The 20057-nt window shown below is 37.5% G+C and overlaps 1 protein-coding gene across 1 annotated transcript in view; it reads left to right on the forward strand.

Moving 5' to 3' along the window:
* Window positions 1-20057, forward strand: part of COL9A1 (collagen type IX alpha 1 chain) — a 67244-nt gene that overhangs the window by 27904 nt on the left and 19283 nt on the right. Inside the window, exons 13-28 of the mRNA XM_074153017.1 lie at window positions 687-710; window positions 1025-1078; window positions 2733-2786; window positions 4517-4549; window positions 4633-4689; window positions 5423-5476; window positions 6748-6801; window positions 9322-9375; window positions 10810-10863; window positions 11210-11263; window positions 11446-11499; window positions 11620-11673; window positions 11899-11952; window positions 13125-13169; window positions 15186-15239; window positions 15345-15398. Of these exons, the coding sequence (XP_074009118.1) occupies window positions 687-710; window positions 1025-1078; window positions 2733-2786; window positions 4517-4549; window positions 4633-4689; window positions 5423-5476; window positions 6748-6801; window positions 9322-9375; window positions 10810-10863; window positions 11210-11263; window positions 11446-11499; window positions 11620-11673; window positions 11899-11952; window positions 13125-13169; window positions 15186-15239; window positions 15345-15398 (807 nt within the window). The remainder of the gene's footprint in view (window positions 1-686; window positions 711-1024; window positions 1079-2732; window positions 2787-4516; window positions 4550-4632; window positions 4690-5422; window positions 5477-6747; window positions 6802-9321; window positions 9376-10809; window positions 10864-11209; window positions 11264-11445; window positions 11500-11619; window positions 11674-11898; window positions 11953-13124; window positions 13170-15185; window positions 15240-15344; window positions 15399-20057) is intronic.

The raw sequence follows: 20057 nt of genomic DNA on the forward strand, positions 1-20057 counted from the left end.
GAAATCTCCTGAAGATTTGAGTATGTTTGTGATTTTATATGCCAGTGTTTCATACACATCATTGACATTGTTCTTTATAAAATTATCTGTTTGCTTTAGTAATGCAAGACTGAGATCTATTTTCTTAGAGGGAGTGTATTGTCCAAATAGGTGGAAACATATTTGGACGCTTCTCATTAAAATGATTCAGAGCAATACTGATGGAAAATGTAAACAGGAGCAGTTTGGTGCTCTTTCTGATTACCAAAAAGCGCTAGTTTAATGGGTCTAGACCTCAAGGAAGCACTGGCAAAAAGAAAATAAAATCTCTTTAATTAGCAATTTAAATGCACTGTTAGAAGGAAATTATTATAGCATAGGTGTGTTTCTCATGGTACTTAATAACTAGATAAATCCAAAGACTTTAATGTTTTCATTCCTTTGTGGAAGTATATGTGTTTGTAAATATGTGTAAATAAATGCTACTGCAAGGCAACTTAATCAATAATTTATTTTTTCTCCTGATATTGATTACCTAATAACAAAATTGACATTTAACATTAGTTAAACAAGTTTTCAAAATTATTTTGTGCAATCAAACATCAGGTTTTTTGTACCTTTTTATCCCAGATACTCTGTTCTTGGCAAACAGCTTGACTAGCTGTGGAATCCTCCCTGCATTTCTGACCTTTTTTCATATTTCACAGGGCAAGGGGCTTCTTGGACCACCTGTAAGTATAATTTTTAATATTCATAAATATACTGTTCCATGAATCTGTTTAAATATTCAATGAAGCTGTTATACTGCCATGAAAAGTAACTCAGTGAGAAAAAGAGAGTGTTTCAATCCTGATGTTCTACGTCTATTATGCATGCTTTCTTCAGTTACTGCTGAGGCTGCTTAGACCTATGGTATAGGCGACAAGAATACTGGTGTCTGAAGGTATAGTTTGTTCTTAGAGAGAATTACATGTTCTCACTCCTTTGATGCTTGTTATAGAGGTATTGTATGGTCTAAAAATACTATTTAACTTGGTTATTACAGGGTCCAGCTGGTGCAGCGGGACTTCCTGGGGAAGTAGGGCGTGCTGGTCCACCTGTAAGTACTACTATATTTGCTGAAAAAGTAGATTTATTCAATTACTAGAAGGTACTTACAGAAAAAAATGAATAATTACTGTGCCATCTAAACACTATTTGGATTATAACAGCACTTGAAAATATATTTTTTTCGTCTGCAGTGATCACTGGTAGAGGACGGATTGTGTTTGAAGCTTATCAAAAATAAGGAACAATTAATACCACAAAGTCAGGTCCACCCATTAGGTCAGAATTAAATGTTTCATATAGTGTCCTATACTCCTCCTCTTATTCAAGCAAAGCTGAAATCAAAAAGCAAACCTGCCAGAAATACAGGAAATGTAAAACTTAACATTACATGTAGAACTTTAGCTTTACTCCGGTCTTCTCACATATACATTATGGTACTTCTCCATATACTATTTCTGTTTTCCATTTGTGTATCAGTGAACATGGCAATTCAGTATTTCTTCTTAGTCTCATTTTCAGTGTGACTCCACCTACTGACCTTACTGCTAAACTGTGCAGTTTCAGCACACTGTCATATTTTAACTCCATCCTTTACCACTGACATGAAAATTGAAATAAATTGTTAATTTGTTGCTTGAAATCTGAAATAGCATTAAAATTTTGTTCAGTGAAGCCTCCTTTGTAATGCATACCTCTCCCCGTGTATTGCACTTGGTCATAGACACAAATATAAAAGAATATTAAAACCTGCCAGTTTGTTTCAGAAGATGATCCGTCTGGCTCACTGTCTTGTCTGTAGCAAGGGCAATAATGGATTCCTCGGAAGTATACAGGCTATTTGTAAAATTATATTTTTCTGTCATATTGTCCCACATTCTGGCAGTAGGCAGTTCAGAGACTGCCTGAATCAGAAATTGCATCTGTTCTCCCTTTTTCAAAAGCTATACGTGAGCTTATCCTCCATTAATGTAGTCAATCCCTTTTTGAATACATTTATATCATGCCTCCACAACACACTGTGATAATGAGTACCACAATGTAATTACACCTTGTGTGGAAAAGAAATATTCCTTTTTAGTGTTTTTATACATATGGCTCTATAGTTTATGCATTGTGAAAATTAGTGAATAATTTTTCTATATTCATCTTTGTAATTTCATTTTTGATTTAATAACATATCAGATATAATATTGAAATGATGGTATTAAGTTAAAAGGTGGTCCCTGTCACAATAAAATTATTTTATTAAAAGCATTCAGAAAAAATAATTTGCTGAGGTTCTGTGTTGTCTTTACTTCTGAAAGCACTGGGCACCAAAACTTCACAAACAGAAGTTTCTAACTTGGTAAATTCATCTCGGGCTCTGGAAAAGGGGATTTTTTGTGCTGTATGCTTTTTTACAAATTAGTAGGATTCTTTTAATTCAGAACTTAGCAGTTAGGAGATAGAGGAGCGCACAGATGATCCTGTGGTCAGATATTTCAGCTTTCTAAAGCACCTGAAAATTATTTATTTTTTGTGACTCCTATTCCACAACATGGCTCCCATTCTACCAAAAAATCAGTTTTCCCATTTTACTGTGGAAGCCACGTCATGGGCTTAGGTTCTGTTGCTCCTTCATTTATCACTGTTGTTGTGTGGTATGAATATGTAACTGCTTGTTTTCATTATTACTATGAATCAAGAAAATTACCTTTTTTTAGGGAGATCCAGGAAAAAGAGGGCCACCAGGGCTGCCAGGGCTACCAGGTCCTCCGGTAAGTGATTGCCTTTAAGATGTGCTAATGCCCGAATTATATATTGTTGCTGCTTGAACAAAACTACTTCTCAGGTCCTGCAGCTGAGTCCTACAGTCGAATACCAATGTTAGGATTTCAGCAGGATATACTAATTCATAATGTCTAGAGGCTTCTGTTCAAAGCCTGAGACACAATTCATTTAATCCTATCAACATTTGATCTTTCATTTAGAAAGAAGTTTCTAGTCTTTATGGTTATAAAAGATAGTTTGAAATGCAAACCGTGCAACTTCTGTCATGATGTCTTCCCATTTCTGCAATAGTCTTAAACTGTAACTTTTACAGGTATTAAACTTCCCTGTGCATTCAAGTATTACTGTAAATACAATCTTTGTTGGGCCTCACCAGTAGTACTTCAGCAGAGGCAGACTTTTCTCTAGGAGAAGAAAAATTTAATATTTGGCTTATGAGGCAGAATGCTCCCAGGTGGGCTAAGTTCTAATGTCTTTCTTGCAACCAGGCCTGCTACTTGCAAGGGATAGAAGAAAGCTTTAACAGTTCTGTGCCTCTCTAGGGGAATGGTTATCTTCTTTGAGCCTCTTCGGAGGAGGGATGTGTGTTACGCCTTTGTCTTGTGGCTATTTACCTGCCCAGAGAGATAAGATGGAGTGTTTGTCAGGCACATCAAAGGCTGGGTGCTGTGAAATGCAAACCACTGGGAAATGTGTCATACTAACCTCTTTTTAAAAGCTGTATTGTTCCTTTGCTGGACAGACCCTAAATCCCTCTGCTTTATCTATGCTATGTTTCTTGTTTTTATGAAAGTTGCCAGAGAATTGGCAGAATTGGCATTGTAAAAAAATGTGTATGGAAAAGTGGAGAAGAGTATTTAGGAAACAAGTAAAAATCAGTTCTCAATAATGTCGTAAGCTGCTTCTATTCCTTTTTTTGTCCTTTTTAGATTTCTGAAGTGCCACAATCCCACTCCAGTTGATGACATTATGGACCTAAACATACCCTCAGCTTTTAAAAATCCCTTTGTATAAAAGGAGACCGGCTTATTCCTTAAAATCCACTGTGCTTGTCTCTGAAACAGTGTGCTCCCTCCCACTGGGCTTTAAAGAATCCGGCTGCTGTTGTGAAATCATGTTTTTCCCTGTTGTGCCTCATAAGCCCCCCATTAACTTCCATCGAGTACTTGATTTAATATGAGGAATGCCCTTCCCCCCACTGAGTCCATCTCGTTATACACTGATCTCTAGTTTATTGCAATTCCATTAACTGCCAGACATCTCACTCCTCTACCAGTACTTGCGTTGTGGGAAGATTTTTTTCTCTGTAAAAATCTGACCTTTTTCTGAATGGTAGTTAGTTGGAAAAGTAAAAGTTATCCTTAATCCTTATTACAGAAATTGTCTTGGGCTTTGTTGGAAATTCGTGGACTTTGGGTATAGTTGCTCTATTTTTAATAGAAAATACATTTCAGGTAGCTTAAAAAACAAAAGAAATACTTTGCTTTTCAGAAAAGTTGATCTCAGTCAGAGGACAGGATTTTGCAGGCACCTGCAATCCTATAAAAAAATCCTACAGTTTAGGTGCTTTTCATGTTTGAGATGCTTTGGTTGGTTGTGCTTCTGATTCCCACTTTAGATAGCAGCATTTTCTGTTTTGTCTAATGACTGTGTTGTCTAATGAGTGAGGTCTGGTTATTTCTCTTTTACTGACTTTGATTAATTTAATTTAATTTAGGGAACAATTGGGCTGCAAGATGGTGACCCATTGGTAAGATAGTTGTCCACATTTAAAATAATCTCAGACAACATTATCCAACCTATGTGGTACTAATTATGTGGATGCTTCTCCAGTGTCCCAACGCTTGTCCACCTGGCCGCCCAGGACATGCTGGCTTAATGGGAATGAAGGTAAGAGAATCTGTTTTTTCAAGCATTCCTTACAGCAATGTTGTCCTAAAGCACTGGGGGGGGGGTAATTGCTGGCTTGAGAGAAGGGCATTTAACTGTTAATTTTAAAAATACATTGTATTAGTGTGGATGCTTAGAGTTATTTCAACTCCTGACTGCCAAAATAATCTTCTTGTTGTTGAAATCTCTTCCTGCTGCTGTAATCTTCAGGGTAAAATTTATGTGTGGTCCTGAGAGCATTAGGGTATGTGAGGGATATTGCTCCACTCACTTTCTGGACCGTCTGCAATCTGACTCCAGAAACTCTAAATATTCCCCCAAATCTTTAGTCTTTTTTCTTCTTTCTCTCTTCCTGGGAGACCATAACACACTAAATTGAAGTGAACACTTTTGGAGTCTTATTTTTGTCTAAGATTTTTTTTTTTTTTTATGTATTCTTTGCTGTTTTCTAGGAATACTGTTGGCCTGAGGAAATGGTTATGGGGTAATATAAGAAGAAATACTAACGTGCCTAGAAATGCAGCCTTATTAGATCCAGGAGCAGATCTTTTTAAATATGATACCTAATAAGTGGTGTTATGTATAGGTGAGGAAGCTGTGGCAAATGGGGATTGCAGAGCGAACAGCAAGATTGTTCTGAGGAGTCTGTGTCAGTTTTGCAAAACTCAGTATTTTAATTTAGAATAATCTCTATTTATGTATTTATTTATTTTGGTTTTTACATTTATTTTAGGGACAGAAAGGTTCAAAAGGAGAGTCTGGTGAACCAGGAAAACAAGGTTATAAGGTAAAGAAAAAATTAAGAAGAAAAACTGCTATTGTTTTTAGCAAGCTAATAGTAGTTTAGCCTCTTCTTCAAAAAGAAGAGGCTTATATTTTGTAAGAACTATTAATTGTTTTACCAGAATACATGAAGAGATACTACATATCATAATGCTTCAGGCTAACCAAAGGCATAACTTTATTCTTCATTCACCTATACTTTGTATTTATTATAATGCAGAAGTCATACTCCTCTTGCTTTTTATTGTGATATCATTCAATTTAATTAATATGGAACTTAGGGCAAAAATTGAAGTAAAAGTTACTAATTGGAAAACTGCCAAACATTTAAATGCAGGAGAATTCTGTGGATTTACCAAGTAAATTTTTCTGTGCCACAGATGAGTAGTAACAGGAAGAATGAGACCGAAAAATGTGTTTGAGAGGGAAAGGACACTGTATAAGTTCATAGGCAAAGAAATATTATAACTATAGTAAAGAGGCCAAGTCTGATTCAGCTTTAAGACTGAAATGTGAACTCTTTTAAGGTGTTTAATTTGAATTAACTGTGTTTAATATTAAAATATTTATAAGAAAAGTTGAAATTTGCACTGCCTTGATCAATGCTGGAGGAAAAATAAAAGGGGAAAGTTGTTGTTTTTTTGTTTAAGAAAACCACCCTGCTCTGTATTCCTAAGCCAATGGAAAAGAATACTAATTTATTAGAAACAGTTCATCTATTTTTTCCGGTATGTTAAGCACTTGCCTTATGCTCCAAAATCCCTTTTTGGAAATTAAACTGGCGGTAAGTACTGTCGTTCCATTAGTGTGCACTATTATTGTGAGAGAGAGGCTATCATCTAATCACATAGGGGTTCCGCCAGATAAGGCGTTTTACCATTTTAGTTTTCAAAAATTTCTGAAGCACAATGAGATATTGTCATGCAGAGCTACTAGCATATCCAGTCCATTCACATATATGAGTATACCTTCATTACATTTATATTCTGAAAGAACAAGAAAACCTAAAGAGATTAACATCAAGAAAAAAAGGAAAGACAGATTAAAATATCATTATTCTTTTTTGTACTGGGACTGCTTTGAAATTACCCTTTTGACTAATAGTTGAATGGAACGTGAACCTAAACAAGAATCTGTCTATGTTCTAAGGATGTAATGTGACTTCAAGCAGGACATGGTGACAGAAAACAGTAAGCAGTAAATGTACCTCTTGTGATGAGAGAGCAATACACATGGTATGGGTTAGCTACTGATGTACTCCTTTTGCTTTCCCAGGGTGAAGAAGGGGACCAAGGACCCAGTGGTGAAGTGGGAGCTCAAGGCCCTCCAGTAAAGTATTTCCTCTTAAATAGTGTTACGCATTTGCTTTATTATGTCATATCTTTTTTGGTCTTATTGTAAGAAAACAGATATTATAAAATCTCTACATGCCTTTCTCTTTATTCTGCCATATTGTCTATGAGTAAAAGTAGAATTATATAAGTCCTTCCGAAAAGCTACATTATTGCTTGGCACAAAGCTCTAAATAGTTCAGTGGAAAGGTTTATTTTAAAAAGTATTTCATGTCCTGAATCTTGTGTTGTGCTTAGGTTGTGCAAATAGTTGGGTTTTTGTTTGATTGTTTTTTCTTTTTTTTTTTTTTTGTTTTGTTTGTGTGTTTGTTTGTTGTTGGGGTTTTATGTTTTGGTTTTTTTTTTCATTGGTCTTCATTTCCATGATTTTGATAACTTCAGCCTTGCAAAGCTAGTGTTTCTTTAAAACATGGTTAACTGTGAAATTCAGGCTTAGGTAAGACTTGAGGATGAAGTAGCAGCCACTGAACAACAGAATTTTTTTTTTTTTTTTCTTAACTTTTTTGCCTTTTTGCATGCCAAAGAAGCATCCTTCAGTCCCACCTATGATTTTGGAATTATTTTCTTGTCCTGCTTTGATTGACTGCTTTGTTCTGGCACATACTTCCTCAGCTTGTTTCCTTGTGAGGAGCTCTTCCTATGGTTACCACAGCTGAATAGGCAATGGGGAACAGAATAAAGGGGTCATTCTAAGTAAGAGAAATAGGCATAGGCATAACACATTAGTTTCTATAGTTTATTTTCTGATGTGTTCTTATGCTTTTTTCCTAGGTATGAAACTATTTCTTTAATGCCATTGGTGTCCAGATGTGATATTACACATGAGTTTACCTTGATGCACATGACATCCAAATCCTAACTTACAGAATTCTCTATAAACATAAGACTCCTAAATGTCCAGGTTAGGACTAGAGAAAGATAAAGAAAGAACAGAGACTAAGTAAAGGAAAGAGTATAATTCTTCTTATGTTTGATGCTGAAAAAAAGTATCCCTGGTACCCTGATGCAGAGAAAGTGTTTGTGTAAGATGCAGCTTCTGCCACCTGAAGGACCTGTGGGGGCCAATTCATCTAACGCAGTTTGGTAAAGTTCTTCAATCACTGGGAAATAACATAGTAGATTTAAAAAACAATTAGAGATTGACTCCCCCCCCCCAGCCCCCACCTTTTCTTTTTAATGCATTACTCATTTCAATTCACTTTTTCACCAGTTAACGACCTTACAAACTTGTTTTAAAATAATTGATTCTTATTAAAATGTAGGATTCATAATATGTAGAAAGTGATGTTAGACAGACAACCTGTGGACAAGAGGATAGACAAGGCTTTAGAGGCACAGACAGAAAGTCTGTAGGCTCTGTTGTGCTTTCTTGTATGTTCCTTACATAAAAGAATGTGAGGCTCAGATCCATAGAATGGATTAGGAATCCGGTCTCCACGGCAACACCTGCAATCCCGCAGTCTAACACTTTTCTGTAATGCATTGACAAGCAGACTTCCATCAGGTAGCCACCTCTGGGAGAGATGTTGCTTTTGTTTGAAAGTAGTGAGTACCACAGTGTGCCTATTTCCATCTCTGATCTTGGAACAAGGATTAGACTGTGGGTCTCTCCCTTGTAGGCCTGCTGTAGTCACTGTTGCATTATCATGATTTTTATCATGTTTTGGGCTGACACAGCTTTAAATGTTCTTTGCAAGATTCCATCTAACTTCATTTGGAGCAAGTTAAAGGCCTGCCCATCTAGAGTCTGGTCAGTAAGTAGGTTTGCCTGTGCTGCACTGGAATGCCTGTAGCTGTTTCATTAACACAGCTGTAAGTGCATTCTTGTTGCAGGGCAAACACCTTATGGCTGAGGGTTTGGTCTCTGCAGAGAGGAAACATGTCATGTAGTTTCAGTCTCAGGAAGAGGAAAAAGTTGAAGCCAAATTTCCCATGAGACTGTATTTTGAAGGGAAGTGATGATAGTTATGATACACTCCGCTGCACTTGGATGTCTACTCAATCCAGCCTCTCAGGTGTGGCAGGCATATAAACCTAGCACTTGCATTCTCAAAAACATTGCTCAATTTTGCCTATCTCTAGAGTTCTTTGAAGTTTGGTGGTACCTTTCTCCTGCATCTGTTCTATACCCCAGTTAAGACAACTTCGCACTTTTGCAAATCTGGCCTTTCTGTGTTCCTCTCACACAGGCTGCATAGGGAGAATTTAACTCTGTGGTAATGGAGAAGAGAAACCAGTGGGTTTTCAGTCCTTAAGGCATATTTGTGATTGTAGTATTCAACCTGATGGTTTTGTCATTCTTCTAAAAAGCCTTAAATTAGTAAAATATCAAATTACTATATAAATTAAGAATCCTAATACAGAAGTAGCTGGATTTCTCCTTCTATATTAAGAAAATAGTAAAATAAGCATAAAGAAAGCATGTCTTCTGTCTGAAAACTTAGGACAGTTCTGATGAAAAGATTTAAGCATAATTTGTATATACTTCTATTTTCAGGGCATCCTAGGTATAAGAGGTATAACTGGTATAATGGGACCTAAAGGTACCAAAGTGAGTATTAACCTTTGTTTCCATAAAATGGCTTGGATAAAAAAAATCTACACCCCTGAATGTTTTTAAAGCTTATTTACATTTCTCCTTTTTCCCACCAACATTTTCTTTCTCCTGTCAGCTGTATTTCCATAGCTACTGTACTTCTGGTTAGGAAGAAGGGCAGCTTGGTCCTTGTCATTAATGAAGCACACATATTCTTGACACCTTTCCCTCTGATACTTGGATTTATAGTATTTTGGCATGTGTGCAAGTATGTAGTTAGCAAGGCAGCAAGTTATAGCAGTTATAAACTATAACACATTTTAATTAAAGCTAAACTTTATTAAGTAGTCCCTCTTGTGATTTGTGTCTTCCTGAAGGCTTTTGCTTCCACTGTCCCAGTTTTTGTCAGGATTTTTTATTGATAGCTTGTTCTTTTTCCATTCTTTCTGCCTCTTATATCTTTTGTGTCTTAAATTGCTGCCAGTGGGATTCATGTTTGTATGGGCTCTGACTTTGCTGGGTGATTTTCCTGCCGTTCATCAACATGTTTCTAACTGCTATTTCAAAACTGACTGTTACATCTGTAGTCTGATGATCTTGCTAAATCTATATGGCAAAAATTTTGGAAGGAGTAAAATGTAGCAATTATGCCATTGTCTCCTTCTCTAGAAATGAAACCCCGGAAATCTTATTCTGTGATTGTCTGTGTTCAGAAACAACATCAGTTTTCTCCTGATTATGAACCTTCTCATGAGTGATCCTTCCTCTCAGACACCCTTGCTAAGCTATTACTTTCTTTCCTTTTCTGGCTTTCTTTGTATCTTCTAACTCTTCATAGTCACTTGCCTACATTTTCATGCTGTTTTGTCTATTTGAAATATTTATTACATCTATTTGACAAAGGAGTTCCTTATTCTCTGTAAATCTTTAAAAACATATTTTCTTCTCTCCATTAAAAATTACTTACAATGTAGCAATTGCATTGTTTCCTTGGAACATGTGTTATAAAAATAGCTGCACTGCACTTGATCATTTCTGTTCCCATTTGGATGCTGTTCTATTATGTGGTGAAGGATATAGTATTATTAAGGTTGGCACAGATATTTTCTAAAGTACCGTGAAAAAGTCTACCTTCTTGCTCTCCAATATGATTTTTTTTTTTTTTAGAGAATGAATTGAATGTCATTTTTGAATGACATTTTTCCATAGTCAAAAAATAATAGCTTTCATAACTCCACAAAAAAACAAAGTAGATTTAAAAAAAAATAAGTTTGCCAAAATTCCTTTGTGGGTTTTTTTTGTTTGTTTGTTTGGGTTTTTTAAATTTGAGCTGTAAAAAAACCTTGGCTGTAGAGAATTTGCAGCTCCCAGAAAACCAGGAGGGAACATAAGTTTTTAGTGTTTCAACACTTCCCTTTTAATGTCTTGTACTATCTCCTTGTTTTGTAGGGAGCTCGTGGGCTTGATGGTGAGCCTGGTCCTCAAGGTCTTCCTGGTGTACCTGTAAGTAGAGTATGTGTTGGCCAAACACTTTCCAGGGTCTACCCAGTTAGATACTAAGTTCTGAAATTTTGTGGCTGTGAATCAGAAAAGCCTCTGATTAATCCAATTCCATTGATTTCCCATAGATGAATAAATGATATGACAGTGATGTCAAGTCCAGAATGTCCTGCTGTCCCCAAGGAGTTATGGGGTAGATGAACACATTTTAGGCTCCGAGTATGTTGTTGTTACTTATTCTTCATGAGTGCTACCATACATCCTGTTGTTGATTTACTGAAGGTTTTAGCTAATACTACAAGTAAGTTCATTCTGGTTTTATTGCTAAAATAATTTTTTTTTCTTGTAGGGGGATCAAGGACAGAGAGGTCCACTGGGAGAGGCAGGTCCAAAGGGAGAAAGGGTGAGCACAGACATATTTCAACTCATGTTCACTTGCAAACATTGCTTATTTATAGCATATAAACATACAACATAATTGGTACTCTCAAAGTAATGGTATCTGAATGAGCATGTCTTGACATTCTTTGCATCTGTCATTTCAATGTGTTTATTTTAATTTTTAAAAAGTATTATTATTCTTAGGGCCCTCAAGGTACAAGAGGAGTAAATGGTCTCCCTGGACCTAAAGGAGAGTGTGTATGTATATTTCATTTCTTCATTTGCTTCATGTCATGCTAATTTGTGTATTAGACTGCTTGGGTGAAGTGTCTCTAACAATACATTAATTTTTTTTCTTTTTTTTTTTTTTCTTTCAAGGGCTTACCAGGAGTTGATGGCCGGGAAGGGATCCCTGGAATGCCTGGAGCGAAAGTAAGACAGAGTTGGCATATATCTGAGCTTTGGTAGAGCCCTAGATTTATTCACTCATTTATGGCTTTTTATTGTGCCGCTGCCCAAGGTTTTATGCACCTTATTAGGGCCATTGAATGAACTTTCCCATCCTACAGATCCAAAGGTACTCCAGCTCTCTGTTCCAGAAATAAATTTTTCCCTTTTGTTTGATTTGCATAAATTACAACCTAAAATGTTTTTCAGGGTGAACCAGGAAAACCCGGAGCTCCAGGTGATGCAGGGCTTCAGGGACTGTCAGTAAGTATCTGGTATTTTACCTTTGAAAGTTAGTTCAATTCAAACCACAAAACCACCATATATAGATTAGTTTGATGCTGATGTTGGAGTAATTTAAGTGAAAACCTAAGCAAAAGGCTCAGGAAGAATATGTGTAATGCAAGAGGAAATTCTGTTATGTGTATCCAAAACTTTTGCACAAAAGCCTAAACCTCCTGATAATACGATAGTAAGGAACTCAGTCTCTTCAGAACAAAATGTTTGTGGCCAGTTTGCAATTCTTTTAGGGTTTCTCATATCTGAGACCCTGTGGATATGATGGTGTGACCCCACAATTAGTGCTGGTCTCATTGTATTGACTAGGGCCAAACTGATTCCCAACGTGAGGAAGATCTAACCAGCTAGTCTAACGTACCTTAAGTAAACAATCTTCTCCTTTTGATATTCTGCTGGCTCAGAACATCTGGAATGCATCACACTCATACTTCTTTCTGTAGGGCAGGGGGGGGAGGGAGAGTGGGGGGAGCAGTTTTCTACTGTATCCCCTGCGGTGAAGTTATAGGGCATCAGTAGTGCTTCATGGACTCTTTTAGAAGGTAATCCTTGCACGTTAACTGAATGAGTTTGAAAAGTGTGCCAATTGTTAAAAGCTAAATAGAAACTTCTTTGAAACACTATGCTATAGGAGTAATTGCTCTGAGGATATAGTAGATGTATATAGAGCTGTATTAAAACATAACTGGAAGTAAATTTGTCATATGAAGTGAGCTCTTAAGCTTGGAAGAAAATTTGGTAAAAGCATATGTGCTATGAGCTATCACACAGAAATGAGGAGGGGATGAAATGCATACAAAAAAGCATCTATTAAATTCTCTACCTCCAGTCTCAGAATACTGGGAAAACGAATCTATTTGTAGTGTAAGACAGAAAAAGCCACGACTCCTCACTTTTCCATGCTCCTTTTGCCAATTTATGAAGTAGAATAACACTCCTTATCTGGTAATTTGTAAAAACAAAGAATTCAAGCTTGGTCTGTTATAGGATTAAAAAGGAAAAAAAGCAGCATTATTGCATAAAAGTTATGGATATCAAGTTAAAGGACTAGAAATACTTTAAGATGAGAAAGACCTTTTTTAACACCATTTCCAATTCCCTTAACAACAAATAAACTCTGTAAATGTTATTTCTTTCAGGGTTTACCAGGCTCTCCAGGTGTAAAAGGCATTCTTGGCCCAAAGGTAAACCATCTTCAGTATTGACTTTCTTATAATACTGTACTTGTGCTTATCAAGTTCTAAAGTATTCACTGAAATTATATTAACTTTCTGTTGTAGTAAGAGACAAGTCTTTGCCTGAAAGTATTAAATATATTCTTTTATCAACTTTAGTCCTGTGCTTTTTCATTATTATTTTTCTACATGATGTGGTTTTAATGATCCCAGGCATTAAATAATACCTTAAAAAGGCCATTTCCTTTTAAATTTGTGGAAGTTGTTGCTAGAGGAGGCATGTGACATGGGTACCTCACTACAGTTTGAAATGAGGGCTCTCATAATAATATTTATAGCTGCCCTAAATTGATTGAATCGCAGAGATTGTCATATGTATTTATATACCACCAAATTGCAGCATCAATTCCAATGAAGTTTAAAAAGGTCCTGTGTGATTGAGACTATGGAATGTGGCCTTCTATGATAGAGTGACTAGGTCAGTAGATAAGGACGACCTATGGACGTGATCTATCTGGACTTCAGTAAGGCCTTTGACGCGGTCCCTCACAACATCCTGCTTGCCAAATTGGAGGGATATGGATTTGATGGGTGGACTGTTCAGTGGATAAGGAATTGGCTGGATGGTCGCCCCCAGAGGGTGGTACTCAATGGCTTGAAGTCCAGATGGAGAGCAGTGACAAGTGGTGTCCCTCAAGGGTCCGTGCTGGGACCGGTACTGTTTAACATTTTTATCAATGACATAGACAGAGGGATTGAGAGCACCCTCAGCAAGTTTGCAGATGACACCAAGCTGTGTGGTGTTGTCGATACACCAGAGGAACGGGATGTCATTCAGAGGGATCTGGACAGGCTGGAGAGGTGGGCCCAGATGAACCTCATGAAGTTCAACAAAAGCAAGTGCAGGGTCCTGCACCTGGGCCGAAACAATCCTCAGTGTAAATACAGACTGGGGGATGAGGTATTAGAAAGCAGCCCTGAGGAAAGGGACTTGGGGGTGCTGATGGATGAGAGGCTGGACATGAGCAGGCAATGTGCACTTGCAGCCCAGAAGGCAAATCAGATCCTGGGCTGCATCAAAAGAAGTGTTGCCAGCAGATCCAGAGAGGGGATTCTGCCGCTTTGCTCTGGTGAGACCTCACCTGGAGTACTGTGTGCAGGTCTGGAGCCCTCAGTATAGAAAGGACATGGACCTGATGGAGTGGGTCCAGAGGAGGGCCCCTAAAATGATCAGGGGGCTGGAGCACCTCTGCTATGAGGACAGACTGAGGGAGCTGGGGTTGTTCCGCCTGGAGAAGCGGAGGCTCCGGGGAGACCTAATAGTGGCCTTCCAGTACCTGAGGGGGGCCTACAGCCTGAAGGCTGGGGAGGGTCTGTTTACAAAGGCCTGTAGTGACAGGACGAGGGGCAATGGTTTTAAGTTGGAGAAGGGGAGATTTAGATTGGATATTAGGAAAAAGTTCTTTACCATGAGGGTGGTGGAACACTGCAACAGGTTGCCCAGGGAGGTGGTTGAGGCCCCTTCCCTTGAGATATTCAAGGTGAAGCTCGACGAGGCCCTGGGCAACCTCGTGTAGTTGGGGGTGTCCCTGCTGACTGCGGGGAGGTCGGACTAGATGACCTTTGGAGGTCCCTTCCGGCCTGGACCAATCTATGAATCTATCTATGAATCTATGAATGCTTCAGACGATAATGTTTAAGGTTAGTTACAAGTAATTGAAAAAGAAAACTAGATTACATAGAATTATATTGTTCTTCAGTGATTTGAGAGCAGCAGTCAAGTCTATTTGGGATTTGTCAGTATGTAAACAACAAAAGAACTGAAATCTGACTTTTGAAAAATTAGATAGAAGGAATTAGGTGAAAGTTAAATGAAAACCAAAATAAAGATGGAAGTTAAAACACTAATGCAGGCTGACTTTTTTTGATTTTATTGATTTCTTTTTATTGATTACTTTTTTTTTTTTTTTAAATGCAACAGTAAACCATTGGCTTGGCTAATATTTTTCACCTTTTGTCCAACAGGGTAATAGAGGTCCCCCTGGTGTGCCAGGTTTGATGGGAAATTCTGGTAAACCGGTAAGATCATTAATCTTATTCAAAAGATCTAGAAAAATGAAAAGTTTTGCATTGGACAAGAAATCACTTTTCAAATTTGTTGTGTTCTTCCTATCCTGAAAATAGGGTGAACGGGGGCCAGAGGGAGAAGCAGGTCCAACAGGACCCCGGGGACCACCAGTACGTATTGAATAGATTTCTAACTGAGCGTATGTAATATTGTAGTGTCTCAACTTATGGTTGCTGAAGCTAACTGTGAGGTAAAAATATTATTCAGCTCAAGTGTTGATTTTTAAGTTAAATACTAGGTGTTCTTTAACCCCCTTCTGTACCAGGTGGTTGTGCATCATCACATAGAGAAATTCAGAAGCACATGTCCTATCATTGTTTCTGGCTTTGATGATAAATTAGTTTTTAAAACTTTGTTTATATTCTTCTGGTTTTTAAATACACTGAATAAAAGCCCAAACAGAGGGAAAGAGGGTGGTTTGTGAACAAACAAGCTGGAATCAAGCTCCTGTTCTTCCACTGCAACAGTCAACTCCCACAACTGGTATTGAAAAGCTTAAATTCACTGGCTGTCAGTAGATCACTTACTCTTTTCTTTAACTGTTTCAATCTGTTGAAGCTTGTGCTGTACATTGCAAGGCTTAGCTGTTTATTACAAGGTATTGAACTTTGGAGTAAGTATTCAGAACATGATTTTTTAATTTCTAATGCACGTAATGTGAACAGTGAGGCAAAGTATGAAGAAAAGGTAGCTGTATGTCCTATTTAGTAAAGAAAATGGCTAGAGACTGTCCTTGGCCTCCTTGGTCAACTGACATGGCATGATTTGTCTTCATACTGCTAAACTCCCTTAACACCCCCTCATGTCTAAGAGCAGGCTGGGTGCAAACAAGTTGCATACGGGGAACAGCTTCTTGCCTGTGTTCCCCAAACTGTTCCTGGGCATTATCTAGGAAAATCCAGTTTGCCTGAGACAGAATCATGCTAATGATTTATCATGGATGGTGGTGGGATGCTGCTCGGGCCTATGCCTTGGACCTTTCTGGTGGGCACTATGAACGTGGCTGTAGTGATGTGAGGTACAACATGTGTCTCTGCTTGGAAACATTGATGTTGTAATTTCTTACACTGGAGATTTTCCTTAACAGTAGGAAGATTTGGAAAGCTGGAGCAATCTTTGCTGGGCAGGTAGCTTCCTGTAGGAAATAAACATGCTAAGGAAAGTGAACTGATTGCATGCTTGGGGTACCAGAGACTCTACTTGGTACAGATTTGTGATTCCCGCCAGAGTGTACCTGGCATGGACTGAAGTTACATATGGCTGATCTAATTTCCCTTTGCTGTTAACCCTTCTGTGAGGGATGAGAGGGTCAGGGATTTGAAGAAAATTTTCATATACCAAAATTCAGTCTAACTTCATTGACAAGGCTCCAGGGTCTGTAACCAATTGCGTTTGCAATCTTCTCTCTTGCCACTGATACCCTAGGGATACTTCCCTGGATTTTTCCGAGCTTCTGCTGTACTGTTATGTACAGTGACATAACAGCTTTACATATGCTGTTGTATGCTTATCCTCATACAGGGCTTAGAGAGTTACTGATAGGGATATATATGTAAGGGTATTTCATGAGTCAGGAATATCTTCTCCAAAATAACTCTTAACACACAGCAGGAGTCAGGCAAATAACAGATTTTGTTTTTTCTCCTGTTTTCTTATGTGGTTTGCATTATCATGTGCTTGATGCACTAATTCATTAGATTGCATTTATTTTAGACTGAATCTTTGTAGGAGTGCTGCGCCCACAGCTGCCTATGGATGATATAAAAAGAGGATTGTATGAGCTTGATACTTATTAGGATGGAATACAGGTATCTTCAGCCTCCTGTATAGCCAGCTTGCCAACATTTATTTTTGTTGTTTGTTTTTAAGTGTTGGGTGCACTAGAAAAAGTTTTCAGCCCTGTTCGTCTTGAGCTGATATTTTCTATACTTGTAACAGGAATAAGAATTATAATTGAATCAGACCAAAGTAATTGCCCACTCTGATAATGCACTGTAATCTGCTAAACTATGCTTTTAATCCTTTCAATGTGAACGTGAATTTACAAAATCAGCAGTCCATAGAACAGGAGTTGACACACAAGGTTAATTATTAGTAACCCTGTAGTCAGACAGAAATACTTAATGCAGATTAAGTACAATGATTTTTCTGTTTATCACTCTGTAGACCAGCAAGACATCTGGGTATCTTGCCTTTATTTTCTCTGTCTATTTTACGAAGTGCACTCATTTTGGAAAATATGTGATCATTAGAACAAAAGCATAGAAAGAAAAAACTTTTGGACAATACAAAATGGAGAAAGACAGTAAACTATTATAAAGTAATTATAAGTTTTCAAGTAGAACATTAAACAGTAATATAGTTCCTTTAAAGCTATAAAGAGACCTGAATAATAACTGTATGTAGCTTCCTTCTGCTCAAGACTACAGGCAGCATATGACTGGAATGGCTTTCAGTTTTCCTTTTGGGAACACTGGAAAAAACATTGCTTTTACACAAAAACCTGGAATGATCAGGATTGTTTGTTCAGGAAGGACACAAGGTTAGATTATTGAACCTCAGGGAGCTTTAGTCCAAGTTGAGTTTGTATTTATTTTCAGGGCAGAATAGAGTGTTTTCTCTTTCTCTTGCAGCATGTACGTGTAGTAGATATATTTGAGGCTAAGCTTTTAGGGCTCTGCCCTTACATTTCCAGGAAAAAAATAAATCTGCTGGTTAAATAATTCTACATGCCATGATTTTCAAACTTCTAAAACTAGAAATTTTGAAAATAAGTTGAGAAAAGCTTTATGATTGCTCTAAAGAGAATTTTTCTTGTCAATATTTTTGTATTATTTTCAGATTTAGAAATTTTCTCACAGATTTAACTTTTGATAGTTTTAAACACTTTCAAAGCCTGAGGAAAAATACTATTCAGGTATTTTTCTTGTCCTTTTCCTTCCTACTTTGAATTACCCTCTTTAGCACTCACCTCAATTCTTTTCTTTCTTCTCTACCCTTTGTTCCATTTCACTCTTGGTAATAGAAGACTCAGGTAGAAGAGAGGCTGATGGTCTTCCTTGTAGTTGGAAAAAAACCCCCTTGCCATGGGCAGGGACACCTCCACTAGAGCAGGTTGCTCAAAGCCCCATCCAGCCTGGCCTTGAACCCCTCCAGGGATGGGAAAGAAAGCATGGCTGGTAGCTCCAGGAGGGCCAGAACTGTAGAGGAAGGGACCCCCAGTGAAAGTTTTTGGGGGATAACAAGGCTGACTCTGCTAATACAGACAGCAGGCTGGTGTCTGCATGAAGGAAAAATAACATGCCTACATTTGTGTTATATTAAAAAAAAAAGCCTGACTTTTCAGCTTTAAGACATCTTTATGAGAGAAAATTTTCATCTCAAGTAGTGTGTAGTTTTTTGCAGAGTTACACAATGGAGCTTTATTAAGCAATCATCAGTGACTCTTTGGGACAAGTTAATGCTACTATACTGTTTACCAAATAGCCTGCAGCATCCTGTGTCATAAACCATATTATTTCAATGTTATTTTCATTATCAAACAACTGTTGGAATGTTGTTGGAACAGTATTTGTTACTAAGCAGCCGATTCAAATTTTGGCCTTTTGTGAGTCTGTAAACATTTACAGTTTCACAGGGCAAATATTAAATAGTTGAAAACAAGACAACTAGCTTTAATTAAAAAAAAATAGGCAAACTCATATGTTGGGAGACTCTTACCTCGCTGCTGACAGATCTCCCTAGGAGAAAATTACTTTAAAAAATACCATGTTAGTCTGTCACTGCTTTTCCTTAGAAAACTTAAATTGACACCTGAGGGGAAGAAAAAAAAGTTTTGTTTATTTAGTTTCTATATATCTCTTCAGTAAAAGAGAAAAACAACTGGGAAAACATGGAAATTTTGTCTTTTGTTTCTGAATCAAGCATATTCTGCATTCCACTCTAATTGTTTTGCTGGTTAACCTTATGTTTGCTTCACATTATGCTAGCCAATCCAAGTAATTACCAAATTCATTTGTGATTTAAACCTTTTTAAACCAGTAATCATGGCAGGTGGCCCAAAGGAAGCAATTCTCAAACACCGGCATGTCATTCCTAATCAGTGGAATTTAGCCATGCTCCCTAAGCTGCTTAACCATTTTCTTGCATATTTGCTGAGATTTAGTAAGATCTCATTTTTCATATTGTGTCTGCACAAAATACAGACCCCTGCCCTGCTTTTTTCATCTCTTGTTTTTCTTTGGCTATTTAACCTTTACATTGCTAACATTTGGAGAGTATGTACCCATCCTGTGGCTTTACCTTTAAAAGAGAGCTTGGAACATTTAAGTAACCATTTAATTTAGAGTTCAATGCTTGCCTAGCAAATTGAGCAAACTAGATTTATATGCAGGCCAGCATATATACATGTTTAAGGGTTTAGGATGCAATACATGTTTTCCTAACATTAGCAACAGAGGTTAAGTATTTAGCTGCCTAAGATTTGATACCGTAGCCCCCTCTGAGAGACTTCTGAGGGGCCCTGGTTGGTTGGGCTGACTTGCTCTGTGGAGGAGCCTTAGTCCCCCTGCTCATTGTAAAGAAAGTACCTTGGATTTGGTACTAAAATGTCAGACAACCTAAATTTACATGAGAATACTGTTTTCAGCATCTTAAATTACTTTCAGCTAAATATTTTTCTGAGTCTTTAAAGTTATCTTTGTCTTACCTACCCTGAAATCTTTGGTTACCCTAACAATTATAACTAAAATCTAATTTTTCCCTATCAT

This window comes from Numenius arquata, chromosome 9, assembly GCF_964106895.1.
Source record: "Numenius arquata chromosome 9, bNumArq3.hap1.1, whole genome shotgun sequence".
NCBI classification, from domain to species: Eukaryota; Metazoa; Chordata; class Aves; order Charadriiformes; family Scolopacidae; genus Numenius; species Numenius arquata.